We start from the raw sequence: 14,374 nt of genomic DNA, 5'->3' as shown, positions 1-14,374 counted from the left end.
ATTAACAAATTGAAAGATAAAAACCATATGATTATCTCAATAAATGCAAAGAAAGCCTTTGACAAAATTCAACACCCATTTATGATAAAAATCCTCCAGAAAGCAGAAATAGAAGGAACATACCTCAACATAATAAAAGCCATGTATGATAAACCCACAGCAAACATTATCCTCAATGGTGAAAAATTGAAAACATTTCCCCTAAAGTCAGGAACAAAACAAGAGTGTCCATTCTCACCAGTACTATTCAACATAGTTTTGGAAGTTTTGGCCACAGCAATCAGAGAAGAATAAAAGGAATCCAGATTGGAAAAGAAGAAGTAAAACTCCCACTGTTGGCAGATGACATGATCCTCTACATAGAAAACCCTAAAGACTCCACCAGAACATTACTAGAGGTAATCAATGAACATAGTAAAGTTGCAGGATATAAAATTAACACACAGAAATCCCTTGCATTCCTATACACTAATAATGAGAAAACAGAAAGAGAAATTAAGGAAACAATTCCATTCACCATTGCAGTGAAAAGAATAAAATACTTAGGAATAAATCCACCTAAAGAAACAAAAGACCTATATATAGGAAACTATAAAACACTGATGAAAGAAATCAAAGATAACACAAATAGATGGAGAAATAAACCATGTTCATGGATCAGAAGAATCAATATAGTGAAAATGAGTATACTACCCAAAGCAATCTATAGATTTAATGCAATCCCTATCAAGCTACCAACAGTATTTTTCAGAGAACTAGAACAAATAATTTTCACAATTTGTATGGAAATACAAAAAACCTCGAATAGCCAAAGCAATCTTGAGAAAGAAGAATGGAACTGGAGGAATCAACCTGCCTGGCTTCAGATGATACTACAAAGCTACAGTCATCAGGACAGTATGGTACTGGCAAAAAGACAGAAATATAGATCAATGGAACAAAATAAAAAGCCCAGAGATAAATCCATGCACCTATGGACACTTTATCTTTGACAAAGGAGGCAAGAATATACAATGGATTAAAGATAATCTCTTTAACAAGTGGTGCTGGGAAAACTGGTCAACCACCTGTAAAAGAATGAACTAGAACACTTTCTAAAACCATACACAAAAATAAATTCAAAATGGATTAAAGATCCAAAAGTAAGACCAGAAACTATAAAACTCCTAGAGGAAAATATAGGCAAAACACTCTCTGACATAAATCACAGCAGGATCCTCTATGACCCAGCTCCCAAAATAATGGAAATAAAAGCAAAAATAAACAATGGGACCTAATTAAACTTAAAACCATTTGCACAATGAAGGAAACTATAAGCAAGGTGAAAAGACAGCCTTCAGAATGGGAGAAAATAATAGCAAACAAAACAACTGACAAAGAATTAATCTCAAAAATATACAAGCAGCTCCTACAGCTCAATTCCAGAAAAATAAATGACCCAATCAAAAAATGGGTCAAAGAACTAAACAGACATTTCTCCAAGGAAGACATACAGATGGCTAACAAATACATGAAAAGATGCTCAACATCACTTATTATCAGAGAAATGCAAATCAAAACCACAATGAGGTACCATCTCACACCAGTGAGAATGGCTGCTATTAAAAAGTCTACAAACAATAAATGCTGGAGAGGGTGCGGAGAAAAAGGAACCCTCTTACATTGTTGGTGGGAATGCAAACTAGTATGGCCACTATAGAGAACAGTGTGGAGATTCTTTAAAAAACTGGAAATAGAACTGCCATACTACTCAGCAATCCCACTGCTGGGCATACACACTGAGGAAACCAGAATGGAAAGAGACATGTGTACCCCAATGTTCACCGCAGCACTGTTTACAATAGCTAGGACATGGAGGCAATCTAGATGTCCAATGGCAGACGAATGGATAAGAAAGCCATGGTACATATACACAATGGAATATTAGCCATTAAAAAGAATGCATGTGAATCAGTTCTAATGAGGTGGATGAAACTGGAGCCTATTATACAGAGTGAAGTAAGTCAGAAAGAAAAACACCAATACAGTACACTAACACATATATATGGAATTTAGAAAGATGGTAACGATGACCCTATATGTGAGATAGCAAAAGAGACACAGATGTAAAGAACAGTCTTTGGACTCTGTGGGAGAAGGTGAGGGTGGGATGATTTGAGAGGGTAGCGTTGATACATGTATATTATATATGAAGCAGATTGCCGGTTCAGGTTTGATACATGAGACAGGGTGCTCAGGGCTGGTGCACTGGGATGACCCTGGGGGATGGGGTGGGGAGGGAGGTGGGAGGGGAGTTCTGGATGGGAAAACATGTGTGCCCATGGCTGATTTATGTCGATGTTTGGCAAAAAACACTACAATATTGTAAAGTAACTAGCCTCCAATTAAAATAAATACATTAATTTTAAAAATTAAAAAAAAAAAAAGAAATGGTAAACTTGATCAGAGAGAAAGTAATAGAAATAGAAGGTAAAGAAGAACTAATAAAGACAAACTGGGGTCCCTGAAAAAAAAAAACATTGAATGGATCTGCTATTTATATTGTTTTCTAGAACTATAATTTGTTGAAATAAAAGAAGGCTTGATCTTCATACTGAAAGGGCCCACTAGTGAAAGTTGCTCAGTCATGTCTGGCTTTTTGCGACCCCACGGACTGGATTCCCCAGTCCATGGAATTCTCCAGACCAGAATACTGGAGTGGGTAGCTGTTCCCTTCTTCAGAGGATCTTCCCAACCCAGGGATTTAACCCAGGTCTCCCACATTGCAGCTGAATTCTTTACCAGCTGAGCCACCGGGGAAGCCCTAAAAGGAGCCTCTGCTGCTGCTAAGTCACTTCAGTCATGTCCGACTCTGTGTGACCCCATAGATGGCAGCCCACCAGGCTCCCCCATCCCTGGGATTGTCCAGGCAGGAATACTGGAGTGGGTTGCCATTTCCTTCTCCAAAGCATGAAAGTGAAAAGTGAAAGTGAAGTCGCTCAGTCATGTCCGACTCCTAACGACCCCATGGACTGTAGCCTACCAGGCTCCTCCATCCATGGGGTTTGCCAGGCAAGAGTACTGGAGTGGGGTGCCATTGCCTTCTCCAATGGAACCACTAGGTACTCATAAAAACCAGACCTAGAACTCTCAACTGAAGTACAGCCTGATAAAACTACTACACATTAAAAGAATACTCTGGCCTTCCAGAAGAAAATACCCAAACCAATTTACAAGGAAAATGAAATCAATTTGGCATCACACTTCTTAATAGTAACAAATAAAATAAGACATCAATAGGGGAACATTTAAATAAATTCAAGGAAAAATTGCATAAGCCGAGGATGTTACAGACAATCAAGCTATCCATCAAGTATCAAGGCTCAAAGCAAGGATGAGCAAACTTCTTCTATAAAAGGCCTCAGAATAAATAATTTAGGTTTTGCAGGCCACAAATGGTATCTGTCATAATTCTTCTTTTTCCAACTTAAAAAAAAATTTTTTTTAGGTCCCATTTGCTTCACTAAACTGGCTTTGAGCCTTGTTTGTCTATTCCTGCTCTAGACAGATTTAAATATGGAAGAAGTAAAGGAATATTGTATGTAGGAGCTTTTTTTTTTTAAATAAGTGGAGCTTAACCCAGCCAGGAAATGATTGAAAAATCTTGTGCAAAAGAACTGGCAGTAAGTGTTGAACGTATTTAATTATAGATCTGAGACTAAAACAAGGGTGAGGAGAAGACAAGAAGCACAGCCCATAAATGTTCTGTTCTTTGACAAAGTAGAAATGATACAACTAAAAGTATATGAGGGAAGAAAAGAGAGAGGGATGACTTTTTAATCACCTTGAATGTAAGGTAGGAGTCAGAGGATAATTTTAGAGGTAACGAATCAAAAATTTCAAATTTTTGAAGAAGCATAAATTTTAAAAAAGGAAAAAGGAGGGTGAGGAATACTAACAAAAACTTGTATTAGTATAAAGGTAAACACTAGAATAAGATTCAACCTTCCTACATTCGAGGAAGGGGGAAAGTGCAAATAAGCCACATAGTAATTATAGCAAAGTAAAATGACAAATTTGAGGTCAAATATATCAATCCCATCGTAACATAGAAGGAGATAACTCATCTACTAAATGAAAATGCCTTTCAGACTGTTTACAAAATGAAACCCAAGTTTATGATGCCTATAAAGAGGTACCTAAAACAATGCAATCCAGAAAAGTTGGGGGAAAAAGTAGAGGAGGAAGATGGGGTATACCAAATAGATGTAAACAAGAAGAAGTGAGAAGTTAGTATCTTGATTTGCAATAAGAGAAAAATACTTCAACTACTTGAAAAGGTAGTTCTTCAAAAAAGTTATTAAAATGGAGCCCATAAACTATATAAACAGGATCAAACCAACTGTATGGGTAACCTGGGAAATTAAAATTCAGGCCATAGTGAAATAGCATTCAGTACCCACCAGGTGGAAAAATTTCATTTTTAAGTATGAAGATAGCATGTTTTAGTAATATCTAGCAACAACAAAATAATTATTTGCTGCAGATGGCATGCCTTTACTCCAAAACTCAAAGGCTCCGAGCTGTGATTCTTCTACTAGGACTTGTCTCAGACTCCATTCAGCATTCCAACCTATTACATATCAAGTATCAATGGACTAGAAGAATGTTAGCACATAACTGGCCACACTGTTTGCTGTGTCTCTTGGATCACTTTGTGAGTTGTTTCTGCCCAAAGTTGGTAGTCTTTTAGATTACTTGATTTAAAAAAAAAAAAAAGGAAATATTGGAGCCACACATTTGAATGCAATAAATCTCCAAATTTGAAAGAGGTCAAATGACTCTATATCGAGTGACTCATTTTCAGTAGTAGCTGGGGCAAGGTTCAAATACCTGGTTTTTTACTTTAAAGGGCATATCTCAGCATATCTCCCAGACCATAAAACCCCCAGAAATTTCACTGAATTGGCAGGCTCCTGAATTTTCTTGAGGTTTATCTCCCCCGTCTCTAATGTGTATAAGGTAGAAGACTTAGGCATTTTAATCTGCAGTTTCATTTCAATTTCAGTATAAATATGGTACAATATCACATTTAAGAAAAATTTAGAAATCATACCGGATTATCCTCTCTTCTAATGATATTAGCTCTGTCATCTTCATTTTTCCAAAGAAACTGACTTAAAAGGGAATGATAAAATTGAAAGTCATATTAAAAATGATTCCATGAATATTAGCTTTTCATGTTTTAAATTGTTTAACATTCCATAAACACAAATATAACATTAAAAAATTTTAAAGTCATCTCAAAACTATTATTTTATCTTTCAAACTCATTAATGATTAACATAAACTACATTTAGCGTGAGTTATAAGATAATATTTCATTATGTTGTTGTTCAGTCGCTAAGTCATGTCTGATTCCTTGTGACCCCATGGACTGCAGTGCACCAGGTTTCCCTGTCCTCTATCTTTCGGAGTTTGCTCAGACTCGTCCATTATAGCTAAATTCAAATCACAGTCCAATGTTGATAGCAAGGTAAACTAACTGGAAATTTAATAAACATACTTTATTTATAGTTATTTTGAGAATAATTATTTATAAAATTTCTTACCTTAATTGCAAAAGGCTGTATGCAAACTGTGGTTTAAGTACTATAATTTTGACTGAAATTATACCAATGTGAAACACAAGCATAATGATTAGTTTACCATAACCAGGAATGTAAAAGAGCCAGAAAAATTAATTCTAGGAAACAAAAACGAGGACAGAAACTTTTTTGCCATTTAGGTTGCCCCTGATGACAAAATAATAACAATAGAATAAATTTAAGCAATACATTATCCCCCATTATATTGGAGGGAAATACTAGTATACAACAGTAAACATCAGAATCAAGGTGGTTTTAGCTAAAAATGTCATTAACTTCACCTGGTCCTTGTTTTAATTAGAAGATTCTAAGACAGTACCCTGGCTATCTCACTCTTATAGATTATGACATGTAGAATCAACATTCACACTAATTACCTTTTACTGTCGCTAAAATAATCATTATCTGAATCTTCCTGTGATCCTGGCAATTCAGGATTTCCAGTTTGATTATTTCCGAACTGATTCTCATTTGGAGTAGCTTTTCCCCCAGCTGATGCTGATATCCACCCATAGCAAAGAAAGTTTACAATATTAAGAAAATACTAAAATAATATTTACATGTATATACTATATATTCTTATCCATGTTTCAATATCTCCATGAACTTTATTATTTCCAAACTGAATTTCACGAAACCTTTAGTTTTTGCAAAAGGAGAATTCTTTGGTAAATTCAGTTTGCGGAAAATTGGATTAAAGCAATCCTAACAGGAACACAAATCCCATAAAGACACACACCTATTGTAGGATTTCTCTGTTTTTATGTACAATATATACAAGGTGAGCTAAGTTGGGTTTTATTCAAATCTAGTTGTTTCTAAAAAGCTTTTGCCAAAAGTATGTTTTAAAATAGTATTCTGAGGATCCTCCTCTGGGAAGCACAGGGTATAAATACAGAGCACATGTCATTTGTTATTTTACATACACAAACATGTAAGTGTTCCCGTCCAGGCATTATCACAGCATGTGTGACCTCAGGTAAGTTATTTCTCACTTCAGTTTCCTTAGCTCTAAAATGGCAATAGTGCATATAAAACACTTTCTGCACAGTATGCAATCATTAGAAGGCTTTAGACTTCAAGTTCTGATTTCCATTCCATAGCATTTCCTAGTTTAGGTCTTTATCACCTCAGTCTAGTCTCCATATTGTCTCCCACATTGTTTTTCTGGAACTGAAATCCAATTACACCATTCCTGTTAAAAACTTTAAATGGCTTTCCATTACCTGCAAAACTTTGTAGCTTTGCAAACAAGGATTTTGCAGCTAAATCCCTACCTACCTCCAGTTGTACTACATGGTGCTTCTTCCTCCCTTTCCTACCACCAAACTATAATAATAACAGTGTGTGTGTGTGTGTGTACTCAGTTGCTTAGTTGTGTTTAACTCTTTGCCACCCCATGGACTATATATAGCCTGCCAGGCTTCTCTGTCCATGGAATTTTCCAGGCAATAATAATAGTATTATTACTAATACCAGGTAAAAATTATTGAACCAACTACCACATTAAACAAAGCCTGAAAGCTCCATTCATATCATAATCTATGTGAAGAAAGCTTTCTGGAATTGGGCTGCATGGCCCAACATTTGTAATCCGGATTTGAAGTTAAGAATATGAATAGTTCTCTATGCCTTTTTAAGGGGGCTTAATCAGTGACTCTTTCAAGGGTTTTTAAATAGGAAGATAAATAATCCAACTTGTAACAAGAATGATGCCGATGGCAGTCTAGAAGATAGACTAGAAAGGAGATATAAGCAAGAAGGCCACTCAAGATGGTTTTTAAGTTTCCTTTAAACTAAGAATCTATCATTTTACAATAAGGAAATTTTCAAAGCTTTAAGTTTGAACAACTGGAAGAATGATGGAATGAAAGAAATAAGAAAGTGTACTAGCTTGGGGGCAACAACAATCAAAGATTAAACATGATAAAGTTGAGGCATGTCAAAAAATATAGAGATGTGTAGTGCTGGAAAAGACTAAAAGATAACTAATAGAAATGACTATCCATTCTAATATGAAAAAATAAGAAATACATCTTTTCTCCTTCATTAAAGAACCAATGAAATATGCTGTGCATATTTTTACCAGTTATATTTTGATAATATCACAATGTTAGAGCTCAGATATTTTGTATTCTCAAGCACCACTAAAAAGTAATCTGACAATTTTAAGACACTGTACAACTAACATCAATAAATGATAGTGCACATATGATAAAAATTAAGGAACTTCATCTCACATCACACATAAAAATAAATTCCTGGTATATTAATGAACTAAATGTGAAAAGCTAACCATAAAATATTTGTAATATAATACAGGGCCATATCCTCACAGCAAAGGGATTTTTTAAAGAAGACATCTTAATACAGAGGAAGCACTTATCATGAAAGAAAATGCTGACAAACTTGACTAAAGAACTGCAGCTCCACTTTTGCTGAGGATATAGAAAGACAAAACTGCTCCCACCCGAACAAGGAGAAAAACACCATCTATAAAATAATAACTGAACTCATCAGAGTTAAGTTTATAAGAAATCAGATTCTAATTTCCTCCAAGGAGAAAATAAGATGTTTCATTTTTGGCAGAGCATTGGAGGAAGTAATTGTCATTGTTTGAAGAAGTAAAAAGGAGGCTTCCTTGTGGCCCAGTGGTAAAAAATCCATCTGCCAATGCAGGAGACACGAGTTTAATCCCTGATCCAGGAAGATGCCTCATACCGTGGTGCAACTAAGCCTATGCACCACAACTATTGAACCTGTCTGTGCTCTACAGCCTGTGCTCCACAACAAGAGAAGCCACCGCAGTGAGAAACCCACACACCACTAGAGAGTAGCCCCTGCTTGCCATAACTAGAGAATAGTCCACAGAGCAATGAAGACCTAGCATGGCCAAAAAATAAATAAATTTTTATTACTGAGGAGGGTATAGAAAACCTTTCCACCCCTAGTCTTAGATAAAGCCTAAAGGAAAGAAAGAAGCAAAGCTGGCAGGATCATCTTGGGCCCAGGATCACAAACATACAAAGCACTGGTTTACTACTACTAGGTTAGGGGAAAGAAATTCTCTCCTAAATTTAAAAAAGTCATTTACCCCTTATTTTTAATTTCTTTAAAAGATAATGCACACACACACACACAAAAAGATAATGCACACTAAGAGCAAAAACAATAAAAATGTATTATGGAGTTTGTAACACATATAGGGGCAAGATGTATAACAACAATAGCACAGAAGATTTGAGGGAGGGAAGAGAAGTATATTGCTGTAAGGTTCTTATACTATGTATGAAGTTGTATATAACTGAAAGTATACTTCAAATTAAAGGTATATATAATGTATATCCTGGAGACACTTCTTAAGATACAGACAGCAAATATTTCAGGCTAGTAGACCATGGTCTTTGTCACAACTACTCAACTCTATCATTGCAGTGCAAAAACAGTCATTGACAATATGTAAATGAAAGGGCATGGCTGTGTTCAAGTAAGTTTATTTATAAAAAAATAAGCCGTAGGGCATGGATTTAAATTTTAAAAAAGGTGTTTTCTGACCATCAACCTACAGTAACCACTAAATGCTTTTTAAAATGAGGAATAACTAATGAGCCAATGGTGGAGATAAAATTGAATAAAAAAAAACTACTCAACAAAAAAAAAAGCCAAGGAAGAAACAGAAAACAGATGAGACAAATAGAAAATAAATAATAAAATGGTACATTTAAAACCAACCACATCAGTAATTACATTAAATGTAAATGGTCTAAACACGCCTAATATTAATAAAAGGCATAGTTGGTCAAACTGGATTAAAAGGTAAGGTATATATATATGTTGTTTATAGGAAACCCATTTGGAATATAAAGTCAGATAAAAGTTAAATAGAAAAAGATATACCATCAAAAAACTAATAAAAAGAAAGCTAGAGTGATTATATTAATATCAAAGTGAATTTCAAGTTGAAGACCATTACCAGAGATAAAGAGAAACATTACATAATAACATAGAATTCAATTTTTTTCAAGAAAACATAACAATCCTAAATTGTGCATACATCTCATAAAGGAGCTTCAAAATGCACAAAACAAAACAGAGCTGAAAATATCAACACTCATCTCTGTAATTGTGAAAACATGCTGACAAGATTTAAGAATTCCTTTCCTCAAAAGAATCTAAAGAGAATAAAAAGACAAGCCACAAACTAAAATCTAGAGTGAATTATATAGAAATATACACACACACACACATACACATACAAACAACTGCTGGAAAAATATCTGTACATATTGTCACCCTGCTTTAATAACTTATATGCAAAGTACATCATGAGAAATGCTGGGCTGGATGAAGCACAAGCTGGAAACCAAGATTGCCAGGAGAAATATCAATAACCTCAGATATGCAGATGACACCACCCTTATGGCAGAAAGCAAAGAGGAACTAAAGAGCCCCTTGATGAAAGTGAAAGAGGAGAGTGAAAAAGTTGGCTTAAAACTCAATATTCAGAAAACTAAGATCATGGCATCCAGTCCCATCACTTCATGGCAAATAGATGGGGAAACAATGGAAACAGTGTCAGACTTTATTTTTTTGGGCACCAAAATCACTGCAGATGGTGACTGCAGCCTTGAAATTAAAAGACGCTTGCTCCTTGGAAGAAAAGTTATGACCAACCTAGACTGCATATTTAAAAGCAGAGACATTACTTTGCCAACAAAGGTCCATCTAGTCAAAGCTATGGTTTTTCCAGTAGTCATGTATGGATGTGAGAGTTGGACCATAAAGAAAGCTGAGTGCCAACGAATTGATGCTTTTGAACTGTGGTGTTGGAGAAGACTCTTGAGAGTCCCTTAGACTGCACGGAGATCCAACCAGTCCATCCTAAATAAAATCAGTCCTGAATATTCATTGGAAGGACTGATGCTGAAGCCGAAACTCCAATACTTTGGTCACCTGATGTGAAGAACTGACTCATTAGAAAAGACCCTGATGCCGGGAAAGATTGAAGGCAGGAGAAGGGGACAACAGAGGATGAGATGGTTGGATGGCATCTCTGACTTAATGGACATGAGTTTGAGTAGGCTGTGGGTGATGGTGAAGGACAGAGAGGCCTGGTATGCTGCAGTCCATGCAGCTGCAGAGTCAGATATGACTGAGCGACTGACTGAACAACAACAACAAAATGAATCAATATTTAAGAGAACATAAAATAGGCAAAACACTTGAATGAAGACAAATCCAAATGGCCATGAAACATATGAAGAAATGTTTAAGCAAAGAGAATGACTAGAAAAGAGAAATAGAATATTTGGAATTATAAATTCAGTGTAAGGGTTTAATAGCTGATTAGACATAGCTAAAAAGAGAATTGGTAAGGTAGATTTGGAAGAAAGAGGTGAACAAATTATCCAGAATGTAGTCTGACAGCAAGATTATGGTTCAACGGGAACTTTTGATACAACTTTTAGAAACAACTTTTTGTTACTGGGTACAGTCACTTTGGAAAACACATGGAAATTATTTAGTAAAGTTGAACATATACATACAATGCTAATTCTAGGTATACTTTTTTGAGATTCTTTTGCACATATGCATTTAGGACTCATGTACAAGAATGTACAAAATAGCATATTTGTAATAGCCCCAAATTGGAAACCAACTGTCTGTCAGCAGAATAGGTAAATAAATCATGATATGATCATACAATAAAATATTATACAACAGTAAAAAGAAATGAAATAGTATTATACATGACAACATTGTTGAATCTTTCAGTTATAATGTCAAGTAAAAGAAAAAAGTTTCAATATGATTATAAATAAAATTCAAAAGAGACAAAACTAAATTATTATTAAGGAATACACATTGAGGTTGTAATAAAACTATAAAAAAAGTAAGAAAATAATTATCTCAAAAAATCAAGTAGGACTTCCCTGGTGGTCACTGGTTTGGAATCCACCAACCAATGCAGGGGACATGGGCTTGATCCCTGGTCTGGGAAGATTCACATTCCACGAGGCATCCAAGCCTGTGCACCACAACTACTGAAGCCCACACACCCTAGAGCCAGTGCTCTGCAACAAGAGAAGCTACCACAATAAGAAGACCGTGCACTGTGACTAGAGAGCAACCCCTGCTAACTGCAACTAGAGAAAGCCCGCACACAGTAACCAAGACTCAGCACTGCAAAAAATATGTAATTAAAAAAAAATCAGAGCACTCTTTTTATTGGGGAAGGAGGAAGAGTGACCAGAAAGAGGCACACAAGGTTGGAAAGCTCTTTTAAGAAGCATAGTGAAATATACCAGTCAGAGAAAGACAAATACTATATGTTATCATTTATACATGGAATCTAAAAAATAAAACAGATGAATATAAGAATAACAAACAAACAAAACACATTCCCTGAGAAACAGCCATTAAACTTCTAAGAAGATAGTAGGATAAATGCATGTATTTAGAATGCATAAATTTAGAATTTATTTAGAATATATGCATTGTATTTAGAAAAATGTTGCTTATAGCATCATTCATAATAGCAAGAATATTAAATCAAGGTTATATAAACAAATATACCACAAGAGAAGTCTATAATGATGTAGATCTATATTTATTGGCATGACATGTCTGTGACATTTTCTAAAAGAAGAGGATTTAAAAGAGTTTGTATGTGTCCTCATTTTTCAAAAGTTAAAACATATTTATATGAACTAAAAAAAAATTGGAAGAATATACACCAAAATACTAACAGATACTAATAGCTATGGGCTTCCCTTGATGGTAAAGAAACTGCCTGCAGTGTGGGAGACCTGGGTTCGATCCCCGGGTAGGAAGATCCCCTGGAGAAGGGAAAGGCAACCCACTCCAGTATTCTGGCTTGGAGAATTCCAAGGGGTTGCAAAGAGTCAAACACGACAGAGCAATTTTCACTTTCACTTTACAACAGCTATCTCTGGATGGTGAAACTATTGTTAATCCTTATTTTCTTCTTAATAGTTATTGATGTTTCTAGAACTTTTAAAAATGAGCATACACTAGGCTCTCAGTTAAATTATAGTTAATTTTTTTGATGTGAAGCACCAAGAAATTAATACTATTTAAAAATTACAATTACACAAAATTCATAAGATTAAATATTCTCAGTCAAATACTTTTTTGGGGTTTTGTGAAAGTAGCATAGTTCAGGGACTTGGCCAGTAGCCTAGGGTATAAAATATGATACTACTCATAACTTTATGTAGGGTAATTGCCTACTTCATTAGTTACTTGATCTTGTACTTTTCAGGACTACTGGAATTCCACAATGAACTTTTTTCCCAGGTGTTTTTTCATTTAACCTCTAATTGATACCATAACTGGAAAGCCATATATATAACTGCAGGGATATACCTAGATAAAAAAAATAAGGTAAAGACTCTCACTGATCACATTAAATGTGTGTATGCTCAGTCGTTTCTGATTCTTTTGAGACCCCACGGACTGTAGCCTCAGGCTCCTCTGTCCTTGGGATTTTCCAGGCAAGAATACTAGAGCAGGCTGCCATTTCCTCCTCCAGGGGCCTTTCCAATCCAGGGATAGAACCCGTGTCGCTTGTGTCTCCTTAATTGGCAGGTGATTCTTTATCATTGTGCCACTTGGGAAGCCCATGTTAAATGTACCTAAGGTTAAGCACACACACACACACACACACACACAAGAAGAGACTAAGTTTGGAATATCACTAGGCATAGTATAAACTTAGAATACAGAATGCAATAATTGTTATTATTGAAGATGAAGAAAAATGCAACTAATTAAGAATAAGTGTATTTTGTAGCTGTAAAGAGTGTTGTCATTAATTGAGGGGGTTTCATTTAATTCATAAATTTTTAGTATATTTGGTTTTCCATCACAATTTATTTGCTGTATGCAGCCAGGTAAAAAAAATCCAACTAACTTATTTCAATATATTCTTAGAGTGTAGTACCAGCTTAATTTATATAAGTTTGAGTTTTTAAAAACCTACCACTTTTTGAGAACTAAATTACCAGTAAGTTGGTATGTGTAATCATACAAAAATTTTAATCTTTGAAATCCAAATGTCTCCCAATATTAAAGTTATTTTGCTTTGGCCTGATACTGTTTGCCTGGATAAGATACTTCTGAACTTATAACAATAAGGTTTTATGTAACAATCACTTCCCTTCTCTTCTCCTTTAGCCTTAACTTTATCTGAAATTATAAAAGGTGGTAGACTTTGTGTTGTATTTTGATTTTATTTTTATTTTAGCATAGTATTTAGATTAGTCTTTTTTTTTCCTCCCAACTCGTACAACTATTTTTAAAAATCCCCAAATTGAATTGGAGCTTTCCTATTATATTGCCTGTATTTGTAAGGCTAGATTTGCCCAGAGTTTGCCCAGACTTGACTATTAAAATGTACTATAACAACTTTATTCCAGTTTAAATCACCTTCTTCCTGATTCTTGTCAAGAAGTTCTTTCAAAGCATTTTCTAAAACACTAGGATCTGTTCCAGGTTCTTCCTTTGACAGAGTTACACTACGTGGTCTGTGTATTATTCCATCAGGCTCAGCAACACCATTATTAGTCTGCTGTTCATCTAAAGAAACTGCTGCTGATGCTGAATAAATATTTCCTAAATGATCCATTATAGGAAGCAAATATAATTCTGGTTGAAGAGCCTAAAACATACAGGAAATTTAAAAATTAGTTTATAGTTTAAAAAGCAATAAGTTAAAAAATTAG

The 14,374-nt window shown here is 35.0% G+C and overlaps 1 protein-coding gene across 1 annotated transcript in view; it reads right to left on the bottom strand.

Moving 5' to 3' along the window:
- The window catches only part of SPATA1 (spermatogenesis associated 1), a 53,622-nt gene that overhangs the window by 19,205 nt on the left and 20,043 nt on the right, over positions 1-14,374 (bottom strand). Inside the window, 3 exon segments of the mRNA XM_086394051.1 lie at positions 5,096-5,156; positions 6,005-6,119; positions 14,079-14,310. Of these exon segments, the coding sequence (XP_086250177.1) occupies positions 5,096-5,156; positions 6,005-6,119; positions 14,079-14,310 (408 nt within the window).

The sequence above is a fragment of the Bos grunniens genome, chromosome 3 (assembly GCF_055505025.1).
Source record: "Bos grunniens cultivar Pamir isolate PY7600 chromosome 3, Bosgru_T2T1.0, whole genome shotgun sequence".
In the NCBI taxonomy this organism is placed as follows: Eukaryota; Metazoa; Chordata; class Mammalia; order Artiodactyla; family Bovidae; genus Bos; species Bos grunniens.
This window is presented reverse-complemented; position numbering and strand designations above follow the sequence as displayed.